Source organism: Papilio machaon, chromosome 21, assembly GCF_912999745.1.
Source record: "Papilio machaon chromosome 21, ilPapMach1.1, whole genome shotgun sequence".
Taxonomy (NCBI): domain Eukaryota; kingdom Metazoa; phylum Arthropoda; class Insecta; order Lepidoptera; family Papilionidae; genus Papilio; species Papilio machaon.
The window spans coordinates 3,334,521-3,361,842 of NC_060006.1; the positions used below are offsets into that span (position 1 = coordinate 3,334,521).

The following is a 27,322-nucleotide window of genomic DNA, read 5'->3' on the forward strand; positions in this document are numbered from 1 at the left end:
ACGGTTGGTGCCATTTAAAAAAATGTTAGTTGAGTTTATAGTGTTTTTATTATTCTATTAAATTGCTTAATTTTTTCGCAACTGTATTAAAAATAGTTGTTTAGTACACGTGCGGAAAGCCTGTCATTGCAACTTGTTCCTACTGTCAACCCTCACCTTCGGCTGCGCCTCGGCTCAGGTAAACATTTGTCGGAACTCTTTGCAATGACGCTTTCCGCACTCGTAATGAAATATACCATTTCGAACTTTCTTTTGATTTTGTCCTGTTGTTCACGCCTTTCCCGGACGCTCTGATCAGTTGCAGTTGCATGCGAACTTCATATATATCCATTATCAACTCGTTCGTTCACCATTCGAGTGACAGTCGCCCAACATAGCTGAACTTACGAGCGTGGCGTGAAGCGTAATTTAAACAAAATGATAGCACGTCTCCAAGTTTCTAATGTAACATTAACGGACTTTATTAACGGAAGTTGAGTTTAACGGAAGTTATAAAAGCGTTCACACTTTTCGAAGTTAACTTAAAAGTTAATCCATTAAGCAAAATGTTAACTTCGTTAATTAACGATTAACGGATTAACGAGTTAATGCCCTGCTTTGGTCCCTACCTAGCCTGTTAGTAGCTATTATAGTACTAGGACAGGTAAAAATTACACTAAGGAGCGCCCTCATTGATTAAGCGATTCTTAGTACGGCAGTTGATAACCATTTTCTCAAATTACTTACTTTATAATATTACCTATCCATGTTATTAAATTCACTTCATTTTATAGACAAAATTACATTATTGAAGTACAATAGAAATAAAATATAGGGCAATGTATATTTATTTTATTGCACGGTTCAAGTCTTGAGTTGGATTAAATTACACTACAAAAATTAGGTATACTGAGATTTATAAAGGGAGAAAGAAATAAAAGTTTGTAAATAGTATAGTTGTGAAAGTTTTTATTAAAAATATAATAAAATATATAAATTATTGATTAAATAAGACATTAAACTTTGAAATATCTGGTCGCTGTACCATCCCAGCCAGTTCTGTTAATTGTCTGAAATAAAAATGACGATTATGAATAATATAATTTTAAACTAACAATCACTTTTCGTGTTTTCGTATTTATAGGAGATTATTTTTTTTCCTGCTGCTTGTTGTTAGTTGGAATATTTGAAAATGTTTATTTGCTCTTATTATTTAGACAGGAGTTCATAAAATTAATTACTTTGTACATATTAAGCAATCTCTTAGGCCTTTCGTACACAAGGCAACGTAAACCGTTGAAACTAATATTGTTTTCCCTACACATCACGTTGAATCGTCGACACTCGTCGTCTATTCGATCAGTAGGTACAGGCAAAGCGACTACATGTCAATTGTATAGATTTGCTGCGCCATCTTGAAAATCGCAGCAACTCTTTTTACGACAATCTATCCAATCGGGTTTCGAGACTGGGCTTCGAAGATTGACGTTGCCTTGTGTACGAAGGGCCTTACGAAACTACAAAACTCTTTTCGTCTAGGATTAACAACTTTAAAAAAATACATAAACTATTCGCCATCACAAATAGAGGAATAACGCATAAAGTTACTTTTTGTTTCTCAGACAAAACATATAAAAAGATAAAAAGCTTACCACGATCATTTTGTCATTAAAGAATTCCCTCTTTGTAGTTACGGTGCCCTCATTGAACTTCTGGACTTGCGTAAGGGTGTTACCGTTAAGACTGAAGGTTGTCTTTGCCTTGAAAAGGTATACATTAAATTATAATAAGTTCAATAACGTCTACACAGGATCCTAAACAGAGGCAATCAAGAACCTAAGTCTTGAACTGAACTAGCGTTAACTGTCTGTCGGCTGAAGATGTCTATGAGCTTCGCTATTTTAGCGAAATCAGGTGGACGTTTGCTCGTTTTGCGACAGTTTAGTATAAAAGATAGATAAGTTTAGTGTAAAAAATGTAATTCAACTTTTATAGCGTCATAAAATATGTAAGAGAAGTTACTAAGCATTGCAAGAAACTTTGAAAACCAACGCCGAAATTGTAAACAGAGGTACGTATAATTCTATTATACAGTGGACATTGCGACTTTCATTTATGTAGTGGAAATTGTGAGATAAAGATATTTTACACAGTTATGTGGTAAATAGTGTTTCACAACAGTGGTAGACGCCAGCAACAACATCAGGTGCACGAATGAGTCGGCTCGCCAGGTGCAATGTGAGTGAGTTTGGTGTCGGAGGCCTAATTTTAGTCCTCTTCCCACTCTTTTCTTATAAAGTTAAGGATGGGAAGGAAATGGGGATTTGTCGGAGTAAGGAGAAATATTCTCTTCCTGAGCGTGTTATTTACACTTACATTGCGTCCGTCTACAACCGCCTCGTCAAACTCCTCGTTGAGCTTGAAGGAGGTGACTCTGTTGTACTTGTCAGAGAATGTCGTCATAGTGTAAGTGTCACCATTTTTCTCTAATTTGTATTTGGGTTTGGAGTTTTTTAGTTTTTGTAGGTTATCCTCTGATAAGCCTGGAAATATTTAATTATTTTAGTAATCAGATTTTAATACCGTTATAATTAGTATAATCTTTCAACACAAAAAAATGGATAAAAGTTTGATTTAAATTCCCTTTTTCAGCAGGATTATTGGAAAGTATGTACACAAGCATATTTGGACACTGTTAAGCATAATAGATCGAACCAACAATTTGTCGAAAATCGAGTTATACCACCGTGAGTCATTTTTTTTTCTAGAATAATCGTCTTGTGATAAAATATTATAACAGTTGATCATATTATAATCAATCGATTTATACATGACTAGCTTTAGACCGCGAAATTGTCCGCGCGGAATTAAACAAAATGATTACTCAATCATAATGTACGTATGTAGTTATGAAAAAAAACTAAAAAAATAACATAAGTAAAAAGTTTTGACTTGTTACGTCTCAATACAATTCAATTGTCTGGGCTAATTTTAATCTACCATTATCTATCATAACATTTTTGTGAGTAATATTGAAAGAGGCGAAAAAATAATAACAGCACAATTAATCATACAAATCTCACTGCAGTGGAAACTTATTTAAATTATTAAAAAAAAAATTGAACGATAGAAAACTGATTTTAAGTGATTAAATTAGAGTATACAGACCCAAAGTAGCAACAAAGCCTTCGAAATTCTCGTCTCTGTCGTGTACGTAGACTTTCCCTGCGAACGCCATTTTTTTTAAATACTTTTAGCGATTGTGAACTCGGAACTGAATTTGAACAACTACTAAATGAAAATGTCGATAATCGACCTATATAACCACTCTGCTATATAGATAGCAAAATGACAGCGCAAATTATAAATTCACATGAATCATTTTTATAACGGGGTGTCGATGATGTGATAAAAATTATTAATCAAACTAAATCTTGAAAACTCTCACTGGATAATATTTTTAAAGGCAAATGCTACAAAAAGGTATAGTATAATATTGAAAGGTACTGCTTTTGCTAAACCGACGTGTATGTACGTGTATATATATGTACAAATAGAAGTCCGTAGTCCATGTTATTCACTCACGCTATGTCTTTACTTTATTTTGAAGTATTGTGTATTATCTGTACTTTCACATATTTATTTTCATGCATTTTTGTGTAGTGCAATAGATTGTGATAAGTCGACCACACAGAATACGGGCGTTAAGTGGAAGCAATCCGCGTTTCATATGATGAGTGTGGAATATATATAGCTGTGCCCGTGACTTCGTCCGCGTGAAATACTGTTTTCGGTTAGCATTTTTTAAGGCTTTTTGTTTTACTTCACCAACGTGTTATGCGTTGCTGTATGGATGTAGACATAGAGAGATGTGTGCCAGGACCGCGCCAAATGTAGGTGCTTGGTCTCTGCCTAACCCTCTGGGTTACGGTCGTGAATTTAGTTGTTGTTGTGGAATTTTACTTAAACTTATGAAAAATTACAATAAAACATATTAAACTTCCAAAATATTCACATATACTCATCTACTCCCATACAAACTTTCATCCCCTATTCCCTTTTGTTATATTGCAACACTGAGGGTAAAACTAATACAATCTTTATATGTCCTTATTTATATCGATTTAGCAGCTTAAAATATTAGATTCAAACTTCTAACTTAAAAATAACAATACTTCCATACGAATTTCCACCCCTACTTTTACAATATACATTTAAATATTACACAGTTAAATATTTGCTGTGTGTCCTTACTCAGGCTGTAGACTAAATATTAGCAAGGATTTCAACAAATCATATAAACTTGCAAAACAGTCAACAAATCCTAAACCAATCTAAATATTAGAAAGGCTAACAGCAAAAATAGTAAACAAAACATTAACCAAAACCTCACTTATTTCCAAACAAAATTTCATCCCCTATAGTTATTTAGCAACCTTAAGGGTAAAATTTGTACAAAAATTGAATTTCATATTTATTTATATCAAATTAGCAGCCTTATATAGAAGTTTCAAGCTTCTAATTGTAAAAATGACGATATCTCCATACAAACTTCTACTCCCACTTTCAACTCCTTACAACCCTTTTTTCGCGTTAAAAAATAGCCTTTGTTCTTTCCGAGGCTCTAGAATATCTGTGTACCAAATTTCATTTAAATCGGCTCAGTAAACGATAGTAGGCGGTACTTCCATACAAACTTTCACCCCCACTTTCTACCCCCTTTTGCATTAAAATGTAGCCTATGTCCTTCCTAAGGATCTGGACTATCTGTGTACCAAATTTCATTTAAATCAGTTCAGTAGTTTTGGCGTGAAAGCGAGACAGACAGAGTTACTTTCGCGTTTATAATTTTAAGTAAAGATATAAACCCAGATTGAATTTACCTTCGTACGTTTCATTACAACTGAAATAATCTATAGATAATTTATTTCTACGAATCACTAATTGATAAAAAAGTGAGTCAATCATACTAATATCATATACGTGAATGTTTTGATGGATGGATGTATGGATGTTTGCAGGTATCTCCGGAACGGCACAAAGAATCTTTATATTTGGCACCGTTGTAGAACAAAGAACATATGGAAGAACACGTAGGCTACTCATTAAGTTTTTTCTTTAATTCTGCGCAGACAGAGTCGCGTGCGACAGCTAGTATTTTTTATATTTGCACCTTGTACATAACCTAATCTTATTGTAATCGCTCGTATCAATATAAGTAGCATTTAAGATAATATAATTTAGCCTTGACAGTACAAAGTTCAGAATATCTTTCGATTCATATTTTTATAAAGTTAATATTATGCCAGTTAAGTAGGACAGTAGCGTTCAAACTCAGCGCTGGAATAAAACTGGCATAATATAAACCATTGTAGAACTACAGCTGTAGAACATAGTCTGGAAGAGCACGTATGCTACTAATTATTTTTTTTTAATTTCACACGGCCGGACTTACGGTTGATAGCTTGTTACTTATGAAGTGAATTTTTCCACAAGTGAATTATTATCGACGTTTTTCACTACCGAAACATTTAAGAAAACATATGTTATATCTATTTTTGCAAACAAGAATAAGAGGAATGGCAATATGTTATATCGGCATTGGAAAGTCATGGTTCATAATCTCCCAGACCTTATCCCACTCATGTTGGGTCGGTGCAACAGTTTCCATCCTCCGTATCTATCCAATGACCTACTTCACTACTACTATCTACACTACTATCAACTTTATTTTATTTGCCTTTAAGTACTGTTGTATTATAATACAACAGTACTTATATGCTGCGAACTCTACCACTATTATCTATTTATAAATAGATAATAGTGGTAGAGTTCGCAGACGGCTTATTACGTCAGTGCAATGCCACAACCACACAGAAGACAGCCACTTTATCCCCATTACTCGTGTAACGCATAGAAGACGATGGAAGTAAGCTAATTCTGACTGTCGCAAGCTAAACATCGATTACGTCACAGCGGGACCGGTTATAGTGTACGATGTTTACGCTCTGCTTACAATTACAGTAATCTGTACACCAGGAAAATGCAATTTTACAGATATGTCACTCTTGCATATCGTACTAGAAAATGATGTAGGGGTGCATTAAATCAAGACTCACAGTAGTACTCGTTAGTCCCTACCTAGCCTGTTAGTCGCTATTATAGTACTAGGACAGGTAAAAATTACACTAAGGAGCGCCCTCATTGATTAAGCGATTTTTAGTACGGCAGTTGATAACCATTTTCTCAAATTACTTACTTTATAATATTACCTATCCATGTTATTAAATTCACTTCATTTTATAGACAAAATTACATTATTGAAGTACAATAGAAATAAAAAATAGGGCAATGTATATTTATTTTATTGCACGGTTCAAGTCTTGTGTTGGATTAAATTACACTACAAAAATTAGGTAAACAGAGATTTGTAAAGGGAGAAAGAAATAAAAGTTTGTAAATAATATAGTTGTGAAAGTTTTTATTAAAAAATATTATAAAAAATATAAATTACTGATTAAATTAGACATTAAACTTTGAAATATCTGGTCGCTGTACCATCCCAGCCAGTTCTGTTAATTGTCTGAAATAAAAATGACGGTGATGAATAATTTAATTTTTAACTAACATTTACTTTTCGTGTTTTCGTATTTAAAGGAGGAGATTAGATGTTTTTTTTATTTTACTGCTGCTTGTTGTTAGTTGGAATATTTTAAAATGTTAATTTGCTCTTATTATTGCGATAGGGGTTCATAAAATTAATTACTTTGTACATAATAAGCAATCTCTTAGGTCTTTCGTACACAAGGCAACGTAAATCGTTGAAACTATATTGTTTTCCCTACACATAACGTTGAATCGTCGACACGCGTCGTCTATTCGAACAGTAGGTACAGGCAAAGCGACTACATGTCAATTGTATAGATTTGCTGCGCCATCTTGAAAATCGCAGCAACTTTTTTCACGACAATCTATATAATCAGGTTCAGGCTTCGAAGATTGACGTTGCCTTGTGTACGAAGGGCCTTACGAAACTACAAAACTCTTTTCGTCTAGGATTAACAACTTTTAAAAAAATACATAAACTATTCGTCATCACAAAAAGAGGAATAACGCGTAAAGTTACTTTTTGTTTCTCAGACATAACATATAAAAAGATAAAAAACTTACCACGATCATTTTGTCATTAAAGAATTCCCTCTTTGTAGTTACGGTGCCCTCATTAAACTTCTGGACTTGCGTAAGGGTGTTACCGTTAAGACTGAAGGTTGTCTTTGCCTTGAAAAGGTATACATTAAATTATAATAAGTTCAATAACGTCTATACAGTATCCTAAACAGAGGCAATCAAGAAATTAAGTCTTGAACTTAACTAGCGTTAACTGTCTGTCGGCTGAAGATGTCTATGAGCTTCGCTATTTTAGCCAAATCAGGTGGACGTTTGCTCGTTTTGCGACAGTTAAGTATAAAAGATAGATAAGTTTAGTGTAAAAAATGTAATTCAACTTTTATAGCGTCATAAAATATGTAAGAGAAGTTACTAAGCATTGCAAGAAACTTTGAAAACCAACGCCGAAATTGTAAACAGAGGTAAGTATAATTCTATTATACAGTGGACATTGCGACTTTCATTTATGTAGTGGAAATTGTGAGATAAAGATATTTTACACAGTTATGTGGTAAATAGTGTTTCACAACAGTGGTAGACGCCAGCAACAACATCAGGTGCACGAATGAGTCGGCTCGCCAGGTGCAAGGGATTTGTCGGAATAAGGAGAAATATTCTCTTCCTGAGCGTGTAAATACTTACATTGCGTCCGTCTACAACCGCCTCGTCAAACTCCTCGTTGAGCTTGAAGGAGCTGACTCTGTTGTACTTGTCAGAGAATGTCGTCATAGTGTAAGTGTCACCATTTTTCTCTAATTTGTATTTGGGTTTGGAGTTCTTTAGTTTTTGTAGGTTATCCTCTGATAAGCCTGGAAATATTTAATTATTTTAGTAATCAGATTTTAATACCGTTATAATTAGTATAATCTTTCAACACAAAAAAATGGATAAAAGTTTGATTTAAATTCCCTTTTTCAGCAGGATTATTGGAAAGTATGTACACAAGCATATTTGGACCCTGTTACTCATAATAGATCCGACAAACAATTTGTCTAAAATCGAGTTATACCACCGTGAGTCATTTTTTCTAGAATAATCATCTTGTGATAAAATGTTATAACAGGTGATCATATTATAATCAATCGATTTATACATGACTAGCTTTAGACCGCGAAATTGTCCGCGCGGAATTAAACAAAATGATTACTCAATCATAATGTACGTATGTAGTTATGAAAAAAAACTAAAAAAATAACATAAGTAAAAAGTTTTGACGTGTTACGTCTCAATACATTTCAATTGTCTGGGCTAATTTTAATCTACTATTATCTATCATAACATTTTTGTGAGAAATATTGAAAGAGGCGAAAAAATAACAACAGCACAATTAATCATACAAATCTTACTGCAGTGGAAACTTATTTAAATTATTAAAAAAAAATTGAACGATACAAAACTGATTTTAAGTGATTAAATTAGAGTATACAGACCCAAAGTAGCAACAAAGCCTTCGAAATTCTCGTCTCTGTCGTGTACGTAGACTTTCCCTGCGAACGCCATTTTTTAAAAATATTTTTTAGCGATTGTGAACTCGGAACTGAATTTGAACAACTACTAAATGAAAATGTCGATAATCGACCTATATAACCACTCTGCTATATAGATAACAAAATGACAGCGCAAATTATAAATTCACATGAATCATTTTTAGAAGGGAGTGTCGATGATGTGATAAAAATTATTAATCAAACTAAATCTTCACTCTGAAAACTCTCACTGGATAATATTTTTAAAGGTAAATGCTACAAAAAGGTATAGTATAATACTGGAAGGTACTGCTTTTGCTAAACCGACGTGTATGTACGTGTATATATATGTACAAATAGAAGTCCGTAGTCCATGTTATTCACTCACGCTATGTCTTTACTTTATTTTTTGAAGTATTGTGTATTATCTGTACTTTCACATATTTATTTCCATGCATTTTTTGTAGTGCAATAGAATGTGATAGGTCGACCACACAGAATACAGCCTTTGCCTAAAAAAGGCAGTCGTGCCGACCATGCAAATTATCCATACTCTGTGAGATTTTAGAACGTGTATTGAACTCCCGCCTCATCGCGTACCTAGAACAGAATGATCTCCACAGCAGCCGACAATACGGATTTCGCCGAAATCGGTCGACAGGAGACTTTCTAGTGTTCGCCACTCACCTAATTGGCGAGGTCCTAGAATAGAACGGGGAGGCCATTGCTGTCTCTCTCGACATCTCAAAGGCTTTTGACAGGGTTTGGCACGCCAGCCTTATAAGCAAGCTTCCAGCCTACGGTATATCCTCTGGTCTGATCGAGTGGATAAAGGACTTCATGAGTGAGCGATCGCTCCGCGTCGTTGTCTACGGTTCTTCGTCTGACACTATGGAGACTAATGCTGGTGTTCCTCAGGGTTCCGTTCTCTCTGCAACTCTTTTTCTGCTGCATATTAACGACCTGTATCTTTGGGTATGCAGATGACAGCACAGTTATAGAGAGATATCTACCGGTAGGTCGGACCAATCTGGATCAAGTACAGTCTGAACGTGAGGCCATGGTAGAGCGTATTAATCGCACACTCGAGGCAGTCTCATCTTGGGGACAGGCCAATCTTGTGCGATTTAACGCCGCCAAACGGCAACGGTACCAACACGCGGCACTAGATTCGGTGGAGAGGCGAGCCAAAAAGTTTTTCGGTGACCAAGACCTAAATTTAATCAGTCTTGAGCACAGGCTAGTCTCTCAGAGTTTTACAGGCTGCATTTTAGGGAGTGTGCGCAGGAATTACAAGATATAATTCCACCATCACCATTCTACCATCGGACGTTCAGACATACGGCTGGAATCCATCCTTAAGTAGTAGACGTGCCGCGCGCTCGAACGAAAAAGTTTGAATCATCGTTCCTTGTGCGTACTGCTAAGGATTGGAATAAGTTGCCGTCGTCAGTTTTTCCGTCCAAGTACGATGTGGGGGCCTTCAAGAGTAAAGTGAATAAGCATCTACAAAGCTAGCGCGTGTCATCTTTAGACTACATCATCACCTCATCGGGTGGGTTCGTGGTCAAGCGCTAACTTTTTCAATATAAAAAAAATACAGGCGTTAAATAGAAGCAATTCCGCGTTTCGTTCGAAGGGTGTTGTGTCGGAGGCCTAATTTTAGTCCTTATTTCTTCCCACCTTTTTCTTTTAGGGGAAATGATGGGAAGGGGAAGTGCATTTGGCGAAGGGGCGAACGCATAGAAGGGGGAAATATCCTATTTCTGAGCGTCCTTGGTGGATTAAGGTAGGCAATTTTAGGTGGCCACATACTTGTTCGTCACCATATAGTATAAAAAAAGTTTATTACTTTTTTGGAAGACAAATATTATGGTCATAATATATATAAACCCAGATTGAATTTACCTTCGTACGTTTCATTACAACTTCAATAAGCTATAGATAATTTATTTCTACGAATTACTTATTGATAAAAAAGTGAGTCTATCATACTAATATTATAAACCTGAATGTTTTGATGGATGGATGTATGGATGTTTGCAGGTATCTCCGGAACAGCCCAAAGAATCTTTATGATATTTGGCACCGTTGTAGAACAAAGAACTTAAGGAAGAACATATAGGCTACTTATTAAGTTTTTTTTTAATTCTGCCCAGACAGAGTAGCGGGCGACAGCTAGTAGTTTTTATATTTGCACCTTGTACATAACCTAATCTAATTTTAATCGCTCGTATCAATATAAGTAGCATTTAAAATAATATCAGTTACCCTTGACAGTACAAAGTTCAGAACATCTTTCGATTTATATTATTATAGAGACTGGTTTACATTATGCCAGTACATTAGGAAAGTAGCGTTCAAAATCAGCGCTGGTAAAAAACTGGCATAATATTAACCATTGTTGAACCACAATTGCAGAACATAGTCTGGAAGAACTTAGTAGCCGACTAATAAAGGTTTTTTTTTTAAGTTTCGCACGGCCAGACTCGCGGGTGATAGCTTGTTACTTATGAACTAGTGAATTATTATCGTCATTTTCCACAACCAAAAAATTTAAGAAAATATATGTCATCTCTATTTTTGCAAACAAGAATAAGAGGAATGGCAATATGTTATATGGGCATTGGAAAGTCATGGTTCATAATCTCCCAGACCTTATCCCACTCATGTAGGGTCGGTGCAACAGTTTCCATCCTCCGTATATCTATCTAATTACCTACGTGTTTATTTTTTCCCGACGTTCCCATTCAACTCGCTTTATTTGATGCCTTTAAGTTTTTATGTATTATAATTGAATAATAGTGATAAAGTACGCAGACTGCTTATCACGACAGTGCAATACCACAACCACACAGAACACAGCCACTTTGTCTCCATTCCTTGTGTATGCATAGGAGACAGTGGAAGTAAGCTAATGCTGACTGTCGCAAGCTAAACATCGATTACGTCACAGCGGGACCGGTTATAGTGTACGATGTTTACGCTCTGCTTGCAATTATAGTAATCTGTACACCAGGAAAATGCAATTTTACAGATATGTCACACTTGCATATCGTACTAGAAAATGATGTAGGGGTGCATTAAATCAAGACTCACAGTAGTACTCGTTAGTCCCTACCTAGCCTGTAAGTCGCTATTATAGTACTAGGACAGGTAAAAATTACACTAGGGAGCGCCCTCGTTTAATTACATAACCATTTTCTCAAATTACTTACTTTATAACCTATTCATGTTATAAAATTCACTTCATTTTATACACAAAATTACGTTATTTAAGTACAATAGAAATAAAATATAGGGCAATGTATATTTATTTTATTGCACGGTTCAAGTCTTGAGTTGGATTAAATTACACTACAAAAAGTAGGTATACTGAGATTTATAAAGGGAGAAAGAAATAAAAGTTTGTAAAATATATAGTTTTGAAAGTTTTATTAAGAATAAAAAAAAAAATTATTGATTAAATTGGACATTAAACTTTGAAGTATCTCGTCGCTGTACCGTCCCAGCCAGTTCTGTTAATTGTCTGAAATAAAAATGAACGGTTATGAATAATATAATTTTAAACTAACATTTACTTTTCAGGAGATTAAATGATTTTTTTATTTTCCTGCTGATTGTTGTTAGTTGAAATATTTGAAGATGTTTATTTGCTCTTATTATTGAGACAGGGGTTCATAAAATAAATAACTTTGTACATAATAAGCAATCTCTTAGGCCTTTCGTACACAAGGCAACGTAAATCGTTGAAACTAATATTGTTTTCCCTTCACATAACGTTGAATCGTCGACACGCGTCGTCTTTTCGATCAGTAGGTACAGGCAAAGCGACTACATGTCAATTGTATAGATTTGCTGCGTCATCTTGAAAATCGCAGCAACTTTTTTCACGACAATATATACAATCGGGTTTCGAGACTGGGCTTCGAAAATTGTCTTCGCCTTGTGTATGAAGGGCCTTACGAAACTACAAAACTCTTTTCGTCTAGGATTAACAACTTTAAAAAAATACATAAACTATTCGCCATCACAAATAGAGGAATAACGCATAAAGTTACTTTTTGTTTCTCAGACAAAACATATAAAAAGATAAAAAGCTTACCACGATCATTTTGTCATTAAAGAATTCCCTCTTTGTAGTTACGGTGCCCTCATTGAACTTCTGGACTTGCGTAAGGGTGTTACCGTTAAGACTGAAGGTTGTCTTTGCCTTGAAAAGGTATAAATTAAATTATAATAAGTTCAATAACGTCTATACAGTATCCTAAACAAAGGCAATCAAGAACCTTACACTTTGAACCGAGCTACCGTAAACTGTCTGTCGGCTGAAGATGTCTATGAGCTGCGCTATTTTAGCGAAATCAGGTGGACGTTTGCTCGTTTTGCGACAGTTTAGTATAAAGGATATAGACAGCATAAAAAATGTAATTCTACTTTCATAGCGTCATAAAACATATAAGAGAAGTCACTATGTCTTATTCCATTTCACGGCGGACATTATGACTTTCATTTATGTAGTGGAAATTGTGAGATAAAATTTTTTTATTCAGTTTTGTGGTAAATAGTGTTTCACAACAATGGTAGACGCCAGCAACAACATGTTGTTGCGCGAATGGATCGGCTCGCCAAGTGCAATACCACGACCACACAGAAGACAGAGGTGAAGTGGAAGTAATTCAACGTTTCGTCCGTTGAGTTTGGTGTCTGAGGCATAAACTTAGTCCTCTTCGCCTTTTCTTATAAAGGGAAGGATGGGAGCGGGTGGGGATTTGTCGGAGGCGGGGACAAATAGTAAGGGGAAATATTCTCTTCTTGTCTGTGTAAATACTTACATCGCGTCCGCCTAGCACCTTCTCGTCAAACTCCTCGTTGAGCTTGAAGGAGACGACTTTGTTGTAGCTGTCAGTGAACGTCGTCGCAGTGTAAGTGTCACCATTCTTCTCTAATTTGTATTTGGGCTTGGAGTTACTTAGTTTTTGTACAATTTCTTGTGCTAAACCTGGAAATATTCATTTATTTTAGTAATCAAATTTTAATAACGTCATAATTATAATCTATTCATCATCATCATCATCAGCTCACTATACGTCCCCACTGAAGGGCTCGGAGCCTACCCCAAGTTTTTGGGGTGACTAGTCCATAGTCAACCACGTTGGCCCAGTGCGGGTTGGTTGACTTCACACATAATATCTTTTGAATTTCTTCTCAGATATGTGCAGTTTGCATCACGATAAATGTACATATGTAAATCGAGAGTCGAAAAACACATTGGTACATGGCGGGATTCGAACCCAGGACCTGCAGATTGCAAGTCAAGTGCTTAACCCCTGAGCCACCGACGCTTTTACCTACTACCTACCTAATTACCTATCTACCTATAATCTATTAACACAGAAAAAAAAGAATAAAAGTTCAATTTAATTTAAATTTAATTTTACCATTATTTATGATAACATTTTTGTGAGAAATATTGAAAGAGGCGAAAAAAAGTCAACATCACAATTCAAATCTTACTGCAGTGGAAACTTTTTAAAATCATTTTTAAAAATTTTTGAACGATATTAAACTTTCATTATTAGTTTATTTACTTTTCGATTATATGATCGGTAAAAAAGGTAAGTAGATGACATCGTGAGGATGCAGGACTGGACGTGGATGAGCCAAAAGACCTTAAACCGAGAAGTAAAAAGAGTCCTTTGTGCATCTGTAGATTAGTAAAGGCTAAAATAATTATGACCCAGAAAAACAGTAGAAGATTTTAAGTGATTAAATTAGAGTATATATACCCAAAGTAGCAACAAAGCCTTCGAAATTCTCGTCTCTGTCGTGTACGTAAACTTTCCCTGCGAACGCCATTTTTTTTAAATATTTTTTAGCGATTGTGAACTCGGAACTGAATTTGAACAACTACTAAATGAAAATGTCGATAATCGACCTATATAACCACTCTGCTATATAGATAGCAAAATGATAGCGCAAATTATAAATTCACATGAATTATTTTTATAACGGGGTGTCGATGATGTGATAAAAATTATTAATTAAACTAAATCTTGAAAACGTTAACTGGATAATATTTTTAGAGGCAAATGCTACAAAAAGGTATAGTATAATACTGGAAGGTACTGCTTTTGCTAAACCGACGTGTATGTACGTGGATATATATGTGCAAATAGAAGTCCGTAGTCCATGTTATTCACTCACGCTATGTCTTTACTTTATTTTGAAGTATTGTGTATTATCTGTACTTTCACATATTTATTACCATGTATTTTTGTGTAGTGCAATAGAATGTGATAAGTCGACCACACAGAATACAGGCGTTAAGTGGAAGCAATCTGCGTTTCGTATGATGAGTGTGGTGCCGGAGGCGTTATTTTAGTCCTCGTTTCTTCCCACCTTTTTCTTTTAGGGAAATGATGGGAATGGGAAGTGCATTTGGCGAATAGGAGGGGGAAATATCTTATTTCTGAGTGTCCTCCATGGATTAAGGTAGGCAATGCATCTGCAATTTTAGGTGACCACATACTTGTTCGTCACCATAGAATATAAAAAAAGTTTATTACTTTTTTGGAAGGCAATTATTGTGGTCATAATATATATATATATATATTATAGATACATACGACGTATATAGATATATATATATATATCTATATACGTATATAGATATATATATATATATCTATATACGTCCGCGTGAAATACTGTTTTCGGTTAGCATTTTTTAAGGCTTATTGTTTTACTTCACCAACGTGTTATGCGTTGGTGTATGGATGTAGACATAGAGAGATGTGTGCCAGGACCGTGCCAAATGTAGGTGCTTGGTCTCTGCCTAACCCTCTGGGTTACGGTCGTGAATTTAGTTGTTGTTGTGGAATTTTACTTAAACTTATAAAAAATTACAATAAAACATATTAAACTTCCAAAATATTCACATATACTCATCTACTCCCATACAAACTTTCATCCCCTATTTCCTTTTGTTATATTGCAACACTGAGGGTAAAACTAATACAATCTTTATATGTCCTTATTTATATCGATTTAGCAGCTTAAAATATTAGATTCAAACTTCTAACTTAATAATGACAATACTTCCATTCGAATTTCCACCCCTACTTTTACCCCTTATAACCTCTTTTTCGCGTTAAAAATTTGCTGTGTGTCCTTACTCAGGCTGTAGACTATCTGTGTACCAAATTTCATTTAAATCAGTTCTGTAGTTTTGGCTTGAAAGCGAGATAGACAGACAGAGTTACTTTTGCATTTATAATATTAGTAAGGATATAAACCCAGATTGAATTTACCTTCGTACGTTTCATTACAACTTAAATAATCTATAGATAATTTATTTCTACGAATCACTAATTGATAAAAAAGTGAGTCAATCATACTACTATTATGTACGTGAATGTTTTGATGGATGGATGTATGGATGTTTGCAGGTATCTCCGGAACGGCACAAAGAATCTTTATGATATTTGGCACCGTTGTAGAACAAGGAACATATGGAAGAACACATAGGCTACTTGTTAAGTATTTTCTTTAATTCTGCGCAGACAGAGTCGCGTGCGACAGCTAGTAACTTTTATATTTGCACCTTGTACATAACCTAATCTTATTGTAATCGCTCGTATCAATATAAGTAGCATTTAAGATAATATCATTTAGCCTTGACAGTACAAAGTTCAGAACATCTTTCGATTCATATTATTATAGAGACTGGTTTACATTATGCCAGTAAAATAGGACAGTAGCGTTCAAAAACAAGCGCTGGATTAAAACTGGCATAATATAAACCATTGTAGAACCACAGCTGTAGAACATAGTCTGGAAGAACACGTATGCTACTAATTATTTTTTTGATGTGAAACATCTATAGGCTCACTTATAAACCGAATTGTAGGCGTGGCGACTCTTGCCGTGGCGACGGGTCGCCACGCTATACTGAGGTATACATATACATGTATATATATATATTATTTTAGTAATATTTAATATTATTTATTATTATTATTATTATTTCTTTTATATTAATTCTGTCTCCGCCTGGCTGGTTTTTGGAAACGGACATAGGATAATTTTTACCCCGTTGTCTATTTTTTATTCCGCGCGGACGGAGTCGCGGGTAAAAGCTAGTGATAGATAAAGTAAATAAATAATGGTAAAATATAAACTAATAAATGTACTGCGTATATACGATATATACATATATATAAAACTTAAATTAAACACTATACATACATACATAAATAATCCTAGCCAGGTGGGATTCCCTCGGCAGGGGAGACCAGACGGCCAAGGGTCAGGGAGAAAGGGAAAGAAACCGGCGGACAATTCGGGCGGTATCGAGAAGCTCCGCTTTCTGCATTCGAGCTCGGAGCACACCGTCCCGGAGCCCCAGCCTCCTCAAGTATCCAGAGAGGCTGACTGACTAATTAAACCGTTTGCAGAAATCACTATCGGTATAATTTCAGTCGACAAGCCACCCCACATGTCAAAAACCTCGTGCCAAGTCTAGATATTTTCTTTTCTTTTCTGTTTCTCGAGATTCTCGTCATGGGGGATCGCTATGTCAACCAAAAATATCCCTGACTGTGCCCGGTCCATCAGCACAATGTCAGGCTTATTCGCTGGAATAGTCCTGTCTGTGATGATGGACCGGTCCCAGTAGAGCCTGGCGCGGTTATTTTCGAGCACGGCTTCCGGGACGTACTTATAATAAGGCAGTCTAACATCCAGAAGACCATACTTCAGAGCGAGCTCCTGATGGACAATCCGGGCTACTAAGTTGTGTCTGTGCAGATACTCAGTGTTAGAAAGCGCCGAACAACCGGAGATAACATGTCTTAGTGACTCACCGGGACGGCGACATGCTCGACAAATGTCGACGGTGCCGTCCTCTAGGATGTATCTCCGATAGTTGTTGGTCTTAATAACCTGATCCTGTATCGCACAGACAAAACCCTCGGTTTCCCCGAAAAGGTCCCCAAAGCGTAGTTTCTAAAATAACTGCCTTTTGTATCAGGCCCTTAATCCAACTGTTTAGCGAGAGCTTCTTAAGATGTTGGTCGAAGCTCTTCGCTATCAGTCCATTCACCGATACGACTATCGGAATAATGGTAGTCGATTTCATACGCCACATGGCGGTTACCTCGTGAGCCAAGTCTAAATATTTTAGTAATTTTTCTTTTTCAGCTTTCACGAGATTCTCGTCATGTGGAATAGTGACATCGACTAACATTACTCAACCCTCAGACCGGTCATTATTATTATTATTATTATTTATTTACTTATTTAATTATAATATTTAATATTTTATGCATATTACTTGTACACACACGATGTTTCACATCTGCCGGGCGTCCCATGACGGCTCACATTTTTTAAATTTCGCACGGCCGGACTCGCGGGTGATAGCTTGTTACTTATGAAGTGAATTTTTCCACAAGTGAATTATTATCGTCGTTTTTCACTACCGAAAAATTTAAGAAAACATATGTTACCTCTATTTTTGCAAACAAGAAGAAGAGGAATGGCAATATGTTATATGGGCATTGGAAAGTCATGGTTCATAATCTCCCAGTCCTTATCCCACTCATGTTGGGTCGGTGCAACAGTTTCCATCCTCCGTATCTATCCAATGACCTACTTCACTACTACTATCTACACTACTATCAACTTTATTTTATTTGCCTTTAAGTACTGTTGTATTATAAATAAGTAATAGTGGTAGAGTTTGCAGACGGCTTTTTACGTCACTGCAATACCACAACCACACAGAAGACAGACACTTTGTCTCCATTCTTCATGTACGTATAGGAGACAGTGGAAGTAAGCTAATTCTGACTGTCGCAAGCTAAACATCGATTACGTCACAGCGGGACCGGTTATAGTGTCCGATGTTTACGCTCTGCTTACAATTACAGTAATCTGTACACCAGGAAAACGCAATTTTACAGATATGTCACACTTGCATATCGTACTAGAAAATGATGTTAGTCCCTACCTAGCCTGTTAGTGGCTATTATAGTACTAGGACAGGTAAAAATTACACTAAGGAGCGCCCTCATTGATTAAGCGATTTTTAGTACGGCAGTTGATAACCATTTACTCAAATTACTTAAAATAAATTCATTTTATACACAAAATTACGTTATTTAAGAACAATAGAAATAAAAAATAGGGCAATGTATATGTATTTGATTGCACGGTTCAAGTCTTGTGTTGGATTAAATTACACTACAAAAATCAGGTAAACAGAGATTTGTAAAGGGAGAAAGAAATAAAAGTTTGTAAATAATATAGTTGTGAAAGTTTTTATTAAAAAATATTATAAAAAATATAAATTATTGATTAAATTAGACATTAAACTTTGAAATATCTGGTCGCTGTACCATCCCAGCCAGTTCTGTTAATTGTCTGAAATAAAAATGACGGTTATGAATAATATAATTTTTAACTAACATTTACTTTTCGTGTTTTCGTATTTAAAGGAGGAGATTAGATGTTTTTTTTTATTTTCCTGCTGCTTGTTGTTAGTTGGAATATTTGAAAATGTTTATTTGCTCTTATTATTGCGATAGGGGTTCATAAAATTAATTACTTTGTACATAATAAGCAATCTCTTAGGCCTTTCGTACACAAGGCAACGTAAACCGTTGAAACTAATATTGTTTTCCCTACACATAACGTTGAATCGTCGACACGCGTCGTCTATGCAATCAGTAGGTACAGGCAAAGCGACTACATGTCAATTGTATAGATTTGCTGCGCCATCTTGAAAATCGCAGCAACTTTTTTCACGACAATCTATATAATCAGGTTCAGGCTTCGAAGATTGACGTTGCCTTGTGTACGAAGGGCCTTACGAAACTACACAACTTTAAAAAAAATACATAAACTATTCGCCATCACAAATAGAGGAATAACGCTTAAAGTTACTTTTTGTTTCTCAGACAAAACATATAAAAAGATAAAAAGCTTACCACGATCATTTTGTCATTAAAGAATTCCCTCTTTGTAGTTATGGTGCCCTCATTGAACTTCTGGACTTGCGTAAGGGTATTACCGTTAAGACTGAAGGTTGTCTTTGCCTTGAAAAGGTATACATTAAATTATAATAAGTTCAATAACGTCTATACAGTATCCTAAACAGAGGCAATCAAGAACTTAAGTCTTGAACTTAACTAGCGTTAACTGTCTGTCGGCTGAAGATGTCTATAAGCTTCGCTATTTTAGCCAAATCAGGTGGACGTTTGCTCGTTTTGCGACTGTTTAGTATAAAAGATAGATAAGTTTAGTGTAAAAAATGTAACTAATTCAACTTTTATAGCGTCATAAAATATGTAAGAGAAGTTAGTAAGCATTGCAAGAAACTTTGAAAACCAACGCCGAAATTGTAAACAGAGGTACGTATAATTCTATTATACAGTGGACATTGCGACTTTCATTTATGTAGTGGAAATTGTGAGATAAAGATATTTTACACAGTTATGTGGTAAATAGTGTTTCACAACAGTGGAAGACGCCAGCAACAACATCAGGTGCACGAATGAGTCGGCTCGCCAGGTGCAATACCACGACCACACAGAAGACAGACGTGAAGTGGATGTAATTCCACGTTTCGTCCGGTGAGTTTGGTGCCTGAGGCATAAATTTAGTTCTCTTCGCCTTTTCTTATAAAGGGGAGTATGGAAGCGGGGTGGGGATTTGACGGAAGAGGGGACACATAGTAAAGGGAGATATTCTCATCTTTTGCGTATAAATACTTACATCGCGTCCGCCTAGCACCTTCTCGTCAAACTCCTCGTTGAGCTTGAAGGAGACGACTTTGTTGTAGCTGTCAGTGAACGTCGTCGCAGTGTAAGTGTCACCATTCTTCTCTAATTTGTATTTGGGCTTGGAGTTACTTAGTTTTTGTACAATATCCTGTGCTAAACCTGGAAATATTCAATTATTCTAGTTATCAAATTTTAATACCGTCATAATTATAATCTACTAGCTTTTACCCGCGACTTCGTCCGCGCGGAATAAAAAATAGAAAACGGGGTAAAAATTATCCTATGTCCGTTTCCTGGTTCTAAGCTACCTGCCCACCAATTTTCAGTCAAATCAGTTCGACCGATCTTGAGTTATAAATAGTGTAACTAACACGACTTTCTTTTATACATCTTACTAGTTTTTACCCGCGACTCCGTCCGCGCGGAATAAAAAATAGAAAACGGAGTAAAAATTATCCTATGTCCGTTTCCTGGTTCTAAGCTACCTGCCCACCAATTTTCAGTCAAATCGATTCAGCCGTTCTTGAGTTATAAACAGTGTAACTAACACGACTTTCTTTTATATATATCTAACTAGCTTTTACCCGCGACTCCGTCCGCGCGGAATAAAAAATAGAAAACGGGGTAAAAATTATCCTATGTCCGTTTCCTGGTTCTAAGCTACCTGCCCACCAATTTTCAGTCAAATCGATTCAACCGTTCTTGAGTTATAAATAGTGTAACTAACACGACTTTCTTTTATATAGTCAAAATCTGTTATAACGACATCGAAGGGACTACTCATATTGAGTCGTAAAAACCGATAGTTGTAACAACCGGTGACAGGTATTAATAGGAAAGATATGTAATAACATTCAGCCAGGACCTTTGATTTTGGTCAATTTAACCGGTATGTTGTTCTAAACGATGTCGCTATAAACGGTTTTGACTGTATATAGATATATAAAATTCTCGTGTCACAGTTTTCGTCACCGTACTCCTCCGAAACGGCTTGACCGATTCTCATGAAATTTTGTGAGCATATTCAGTAGGTCTGAGAATCGGCCAACATCTATTTTTATTTTTTTTTTAACTGCGCGCGGACGGAGTCGCGGACGACAGCTAGAATATATAGATTAACACAGAGAAAAATGGATAAAAGTTTAATTTCATTTTTTATGCTTTTTTTCAGTCATTGCGAAACGTGTGACATTTTTGTTTACGTTCGGTTGGAGTTTATATTATTGCGAGGATTATTTAGAAGTAGAGTTAAATGCATTATTTCCTTGTTAATTTATTTTTTTTATAAATATTTTCTGATCAAATACCTAATTCTATAGATAATTTGTTTTTACGAATTACTAATTGATAACGATAAAAAAGTGAGTCAGTTGCACTTTGTACATAACCTTAACTAATTGTAATCGCTTGTATCAATATAAGGAGGATTTAAAATAATATCATTTAGCTTTATCTTCCGATTCATATTATCATAAAGCCTGGTTTACATTATTCCAGTACAGTAGGACAGTAGCGTTCAAAATCAGCGCTGGCATAAAACTGGTATTATGTAAACCATTGTGACCATGCATTAAAATGCACATAAGATATCTTACTAACATTAATACGAATGATTAGATACATAGATGATTGTCATTCGGTATCTCCAAAACAGCTTAACGAGTCTGGCCGAAATTTGATATAGATGTAAAAACTGGTCTGGAAAAACACAGAATAGTTGAGGCTAAATGATACCATCTAAGAATGAAAAATATCTTCAAACGATAAGAATTAGTCGCGGAGCAAATATCTGAAAGAATTTCGGCCTGAGAAAGCCGCAAAAATAGATATTTTGTTTTTAATTTTTAAGAAAGAAAGAAGAAAGAAAGAAAGACATTTATTCAAAAGAAAAGGTGTTCATTCGACATGTGCTGCGGCGGGATCGTTTTTTAAGTTTATGTCATAATGACAGCTAGAGAAAATTCACAATGAAGGTGGTAATTTAAGTAAATATCTACTACGTGATTTTATTTTGAATATTAAATTAGATTAATTTAGATAGAACTGTATCGTTATAAATCAGGCTGGTGGTGGTTACGAGTTATATAAGAGTTATGTGGCTGATTTTGAAAATATATAAGAGCACCTCTAGCTGTCACGCGGCGTGTAGGTAATCTTTGCTACAAGCGCCACACGAACTCAACCGACACACAAGGGAGTATTAGACGACGTGGACGAAGTTTGACAAGTTTGAAGACATGCGTGACATTTTAAATGTTGCCATAACCCTAAAACCGAATAGTTACGTAGTACGGTTTGCAGTCATTTAAAAATGCCTGAAGCCCAAAGAACTATATTTTTTTCACTAAGTTTACACCTATTATAAATAATAAGTATCTATTTGAAAGTAAGTATTGGAATATAATACATAATAATAATTTCTAATTCATACACTTTGCTAAATATAATTACCAAAATACGACAATTTTTAAACGGTGGGAACACTTTAATGAGTGAAAAGTCAATATACATCCTTTAAATTATTATGTTTCTGTGGCTTCAACAAAAATAGAATTATTTACGTAAATTATTAAAAAAATATGTAAATTAATTGTATCTATATGACATTTCTTTTTTCAACTATTTTTCTGCCATTGTTCTTTTGTTTTATAATTCGGCGCGCACTAAGTCGCGGGTGATAGCTTGTTACTTATGGAGTGAACTTTTCCACAAGTTAATTATTATCGTCGTTTTCCACAACCGAAACATTTTAGAAAACATATGTTATCTCTATTTTATTTGTTGCCTTTAAGTACTTTTGTGTCATTAATAATTAATAGTGGTAGAGAACCACACAGAAGACAGCCACCTTGTTCCCATTCCTCCTGTACACACAGAAGACAGCATTTCTCTCTTCATCAAATATGTGTATGTGAGATGCATAATTCTAGCCCTATTCTCGTTTCTAATCATTTTTAACGAGGAAGGGATGAGAAGGGCAGTGGATTTACTAGGGGAACAGTATTATCTTTCAGTACATTCCCTTTTCTGTCCAATTAAATTAGATTACACATTTTAACTTCTTCCAGATGTCTATGATCAGTGGTAACTACAGTATTTTCCTGTGTCCTTTAAATTCATCTTTCGAATATATCCGTATGAACAATGTACCTATATATATCGAGAGAGTATATAATTGTAACATACATATTATGTACTTAAGTTTCATACGAGCTTTATTATTTCAACGATATATATGTTTTTCTCTTAGTCAGGGCTGTTATAAAACAAAGACATAAATGAAGTACTTCATTGTTTTTTTTTTCATTTATTAAAAAAAACTAAACAAATTATCGTGTAATTAGTAATTAAGGTGAATGTTACTTCTGTTATCAGGTTTCCAAACTTTATTTACTTTGCGCCGTTTATAAAGGCTTGTAGACTTTTCTGGCAACACCATCCCACAAGCTATGAGAAATTTCCTAGAAAAGAAAAATTTGAAGAATTTGGGTGTATGTTATTTCTTTTAAAACCTTAACTACGAGTATATTAGGCGATCGGGAAATCCAACTATGCACATCTACTTGTAAAAGTATTACGTCCATACACTCGCGCCTCAGGGCCCAGCGTCCGTGTTCAGGCCCAGGTACCCTAGGTTATGACGGCTCTGCTGACCTCGATATCAAATAGGTTGCACCTAGTTGGATGTATTACTATTATTTTACCTCGATAAATTTGTCATCAAAGTATTCCTTCTTGATAGTAAGAGTGAAACCGATGTCGAATTTGATGATTTGCGTCACTTTATTGCCATCTACAGTGAATATAATTTTGACCTGCAAATAAAAAAAATGAGCCGCTAAGTTTTTTGAAAAAAAAAGTCGACCGTACGTGCGAATTTAAATCTTTGCAACTATTTCAAAGTATGTGTGTATATTTTATCGCATTAAAGTCCGTTGACAAGACACACCTTTTAGATGATAATAAAAAACAGGGCATAGCGTTTACTATCTTTCTAACCTAAAATAGCGAATCAATATCTTATCTGTTAGAATTTTAAAAAAAATATTAGTTTTGTAATAAAACTCCTTTTTGAGCAAGACTGATATTTTAATGTACCCTTTGAATAAGTATAAAATGCACAGATAACAAATCATTCACCTGTTTTTGAATACAGATACTACATCAAGTTCTAAGATAGCCTAAAATGTCACTTGGCGCCAATTAATGTTTCAACAACTGGGACAGGACCGCACAGAAATTTATTTAATTTTAACAAGCTTACAAAGCTTTAGTGTTTGTATTGATTAAAAAAAAAAGATGGTGGATATATTTAAGTCTTACTAATAATAGAAAGAAGAAAGAAAGAAAGAATAAAACATTTATCACCACATTAAGAAAATAGAACGCACTCAAGGTTAAGGCACAAACAACTACACTACTACGACTCGGGGACTACTACACTTACGGGAAGGTCTTTAAAGGTGTCTGCGAACTCCTCGCCTGATTTAGACTTGTACACTTTTTCTCCATTCTTGGAGTAGACGGTGAAAGTGTATTCGTCACCGTTCTTTTCAATTTTCTGGCTTGGTTTGTACTCCAATAGACTCTTCGTTTTCTCCTCGGGGAGACCTGAAACCAAGAATTAATATTGGTTAAATACACACGAGTTATGTATTTAGATATATTTGATGTGAAAAATTTAGAAATGAACCATAGACTACCGATTTTTTTTTACAAATAGATATTAATATACGACTTTAAAAAAAAACTGAGAACAAAAACATATATTAATGAAATTGTAGTATCTGTATGTAATATCGAAAAAAAAATCATACTTCTTACACGTGATATATTTGCGTAAGTGATAAAAAAAAAACAATTTTAACATTTTTTTGTCTGTATGTATCCACAAGGCCGCGCTTGTTACGGGTTTTTCTTTTAATTCTGCCTTGACGAAGTTGCGGGAAAGTTGACTATAAAAATTTGTTTTAGTAGAATTTGATATAAATTAACTATTTTTTGTTACCAGTAGAAGTACATATTTGATATAGATGTGTATTGAGTAAAAGTTAAACACTTAATACTACTTAGCATTTTCAATGTCAATACTTGACTGATAGGGCAACATTTGTTCAATATATCTATACTAATGTTATAAAGTGTACACACTTTTTTATAACGCAGGATCGTAGCAATCACGGCATATTTTTGAATAATTCTTTTTGTAATGAAATGTCCTTTACTTACGACATGCTTAAGGCTATATTTTTTTACACCATCACACTTCGGAGTTAGGAGGTGATTTAATTGCAAAAAAATGTTATGCAAGAAAGAGATAAGAATTGCAAGCAATAGTAGCAAAGATGGATGGTTGATATGGTAATGGCAATACTCAGCCAATGGCGATGGCCGTTGCTGTCATTTGAGCATTTGAATTTTGACATTTCCAATTGAAAGTTTTACCAAATGCAAAAAATAAAACAAAGTTTTTTTTTTGTAACAAAAGTTAATGGAATTACACGTGAAAGAAGTTTTTAGAAAGCGACCTGATTCACCGCAAAGTAAAGTGACTGTTGCCCATACACATCCGCAATTGCTGATGCGTTGCTTACCTTTCATATACAGAGGAGGGGACGCAAAGAAAGAGAATATTTCCCATTCCTAAGTGTCCCATCCTTCTTCACATCCACTGCCTCTTCCTTTCCTTGTAAGAAAAGGGTGGGAAGGGAAAGAGGACTAAAATTAGTTCTCCAGTACCACGCTCATCAGACGAAACGCAGAATTGCTTCCACTTCACGCCTGTCTTCTGTGTGGTCGTGGTATTTCACCGGGCGAGCAGACTCATTCGTGCAACCGATGTTGCTGTTGCTGGCGTCTACCACTGTTAAATAATTATTTATTACATACCCATTGACTTGACGAATTCTTCGTAATTCTCTTGGCTTTCAAGAGCGAAAACTTTACCGTAGAAAGACATTTTTGTAATTATTATTTTTGGGATAAGCACCTCGTTTATTTCAACTCCAAAAACGAATTAATGCATCCGGTTACAATCGCCATATTTATCAATTCTAGCATTTATCAAACGATAATCACGGATTAATGATAAATTCAATGACTTTCTTCATTATACAATTTGTACTTTATGTTCTTATAAATAATGGTTATGGTCTTATCTTATTTGTTTTTCTAAAGAATTAATCTTATAGCATTTTAAATACCTTGCACTTTAACTATTGAGAAACGGACTTGGTTAAGAGCTGTCGGCACTCGCCGTGTCGCGCCTGACCGTCGTTGATTAGAACTTATTTATGGTTCGTTTTTATTTCACTAAGTGCTAAAGATATCTGATCGTTGATTTAGGTATTAAAAATCGGTCATGACCTGTTTCTTACGGCGCTTAATTTTGCGTAACATTATACTCATATGACTTTTACTCATAAAATGCTCCGCCGAAGAATACTAATCGAATTTCACATTTCAAAACCTATCAAACCATTTTGATTCCATATAAGATTCCCCTACTTATATGCTCCCCTGCTAATAGTCGTTCGTGCCAATTCCACATCCCTTTTCTAATATGGATGGATTGATAAATAAAACTCATTGGACATCTAATTGCCTCCGACAGACATACCATGTGCGTCGGTGGCTCAGGGGCTAAGAACTTGACTTGCAATCTGCAGGTCCTGGGTTCGTATCCCGCTATGTACCAATGTATTTTTCGATTTATATATGTACATTTATCCGACGTTCTTATTTGCACATATCTGAGAAGAAATTCAATGATATGTGTGAAGTCAACCAACCCGCACTGGCCAACGTTGACTATGTCCTATCCTCTCGGTGGGTCGTATAGTGAGCTGATGATGAGACGTACCATCTGCTATGTGATCACTGTATTGTACCAAGCGGGCTATTCGCAGCAGCTTTGTACTT

General features: G+C 35.2%; 3 protein-coding genes and 1 long non-coding RNA gene across 4 annotated transcripts; all 4 read right to left on the reverse strand.

Annotated features, from left to right (window-relative positions):
* Positions 1 to 995: 995 nt before the first annotated feature.
* Positions 996 to 3,217, reverse strand: LOC123722213 (fatty acid-binding protein 2-like). The gene is made up of 4 exons (XM_045683341.1): positions 3,148 to 3,217; positions 2,356 to 2,522; positions 1,632 to 1,739; positions 996 to 1,049 (listed from the first exon to the last, which is right to left on the reverse strand). Exons 1-4 carry the CDS (start codon positions 3,215 to 3,217, stop codon positions 996 to 998), a joined length of 399 nt encoding a protein of 132 aa, XP_045539297.1.
* Positions 3,218 to 6,527: 3,310 nt separating this feature from the next.
* LOC123722199 lies at positions 6,528 to 7,950 on the reverse strand. The gene is made up of 3 exons (XR_006756445.1): positions 7,789 to 7,950; positions 7,150 to 7,257; positions 6,528 to 6,562 (listed from the first exon to the last, which is right to left on the reverse strand). It is a non-coding gene; the product is annotated as an uncharacterized LOC123722199 (long non-coding RNA).
* A 4,119-nt stretch (positions 7,951 to 12,069) lies between these two features.
* LOC106712610 (fatty acid-binding protein 1) lies at positions 12,070 to 14,499 on the reverse strand. The gene is made up of 4 exons (XM_045683342.1): positions 14,402 to 14,499; positions 13,448 to 13,614; positions 12,718 to 12,825; positions 12,070 to 12,141 (listed from the first exon to the last, which is right to left on the reverse strand). The coding sequence occupies exons 1-4, from the start codon at positions 14,469 to 14,471 to the stop codon at positions 12,088 to 12,090; spliced, it is 399 nt and encodes a 132-aa protein (XP_045539298.1). The 5' UTR covers positions 14,472 to 14,499; the 3' UTR covers positions 12,070 to 12,087.
* A 9,257-nt stretch (positions 14,500 to 23,756) lies between these two features.
* On the reverse strand, positions 23,757 to 26,380 carry LOC106712609 (fatty acid-binding protein 2). Its single transcript, XM_045683283.1, has 4 exons — positions 26,291 to 26,380; positions 24,849 to 25,012; positions 24,106 to 24,216; positions 23,757 to 23,862 (listed from the first exon to the last, which is right to left on the reverse strand). The coding sequence occupies exons 1-4, from the start codon at positions 26,358 to 26,360 to the stop codon at positions 23,806 to 23,808; spliced, it is 402 nt and encodes a 133-aa protein (XP_045539239.1). The 5' UTR covers positions 26,361 to 26,380; the 3' UTR covers positions 23,757 to 23,805.
* Positions 26,381 to 27,322: the final 942 nt, after the last annotated feature.

Excerpts from the sequence above, each read along its gene's own strand:
- LOC123722213 (XM_045683341.1), bottom strand. The coding sequence starts at position 3,217 with ATGGCGTTCGCAGGGAAAGTCTACGTACACGACAGAGACGAGAATTTC. Across the intron at positions 2,523-3,147 it reads AGGCTTTGTTGCTACTTTGG|GCTTATCAGAGGATAACCTA; the intron begins GTCTGTATACTC and ends AAATATTTCCAG. Across the intron at positions 1,740-2,355 it reads CGGTTGTAGACGGACGCAAT|GCAAAGACAACCTTCAGTCT; the intron begins GTAAGTGTAAAT and ends TACCTTTTCAAG.
- LOC106712610 (XM_045683342.1), bottom strand. The coding sequence starts at position 14,471 with ATGGCGTTCGCAGGGAAAGTTTACGTACACGACAGAGACGAGAATTTC. Across the intron at positions 12,826-13,447 it reads AGGTGCTAGGCGGACGCGAT|GCAAAGACAACCTTCAGTCT; the intron begins GTAAGTATTTAC and ends TACCTTTTCAAG. Across the intron at positions 12,142-12,717 it reads TTAATGACAAAATGATCGTG|ACAATTAACAGAACTGGCTG; the intron begins GTAAGCTTTTTA and ends TTTTTATTTCAG.
- LOC106712609 (XM_045683283.1), bottom strand. The coding sequence starts at position 26,360 with ATGTCTTTCTACGGTAAAGTTTTCGCTCTTGAAAGCCAAGAGAATTAC. Across the intron at positions 25,013-26,290 it reads AGAATTCGTCAAGTCAATGG|GTCTCCCCGAGGAGAAAACG; the intron begins GTATGTAATAAA and ends TCTTGGTTTCAG. Across the intron at positions 24,217-24,848 it reads ACACCTTTAAAGACCTTCCC|GTCAAAATTATATTCACTGT; the intron begins GTAAGTGTAGTA and ends TTTTATTTGCAG.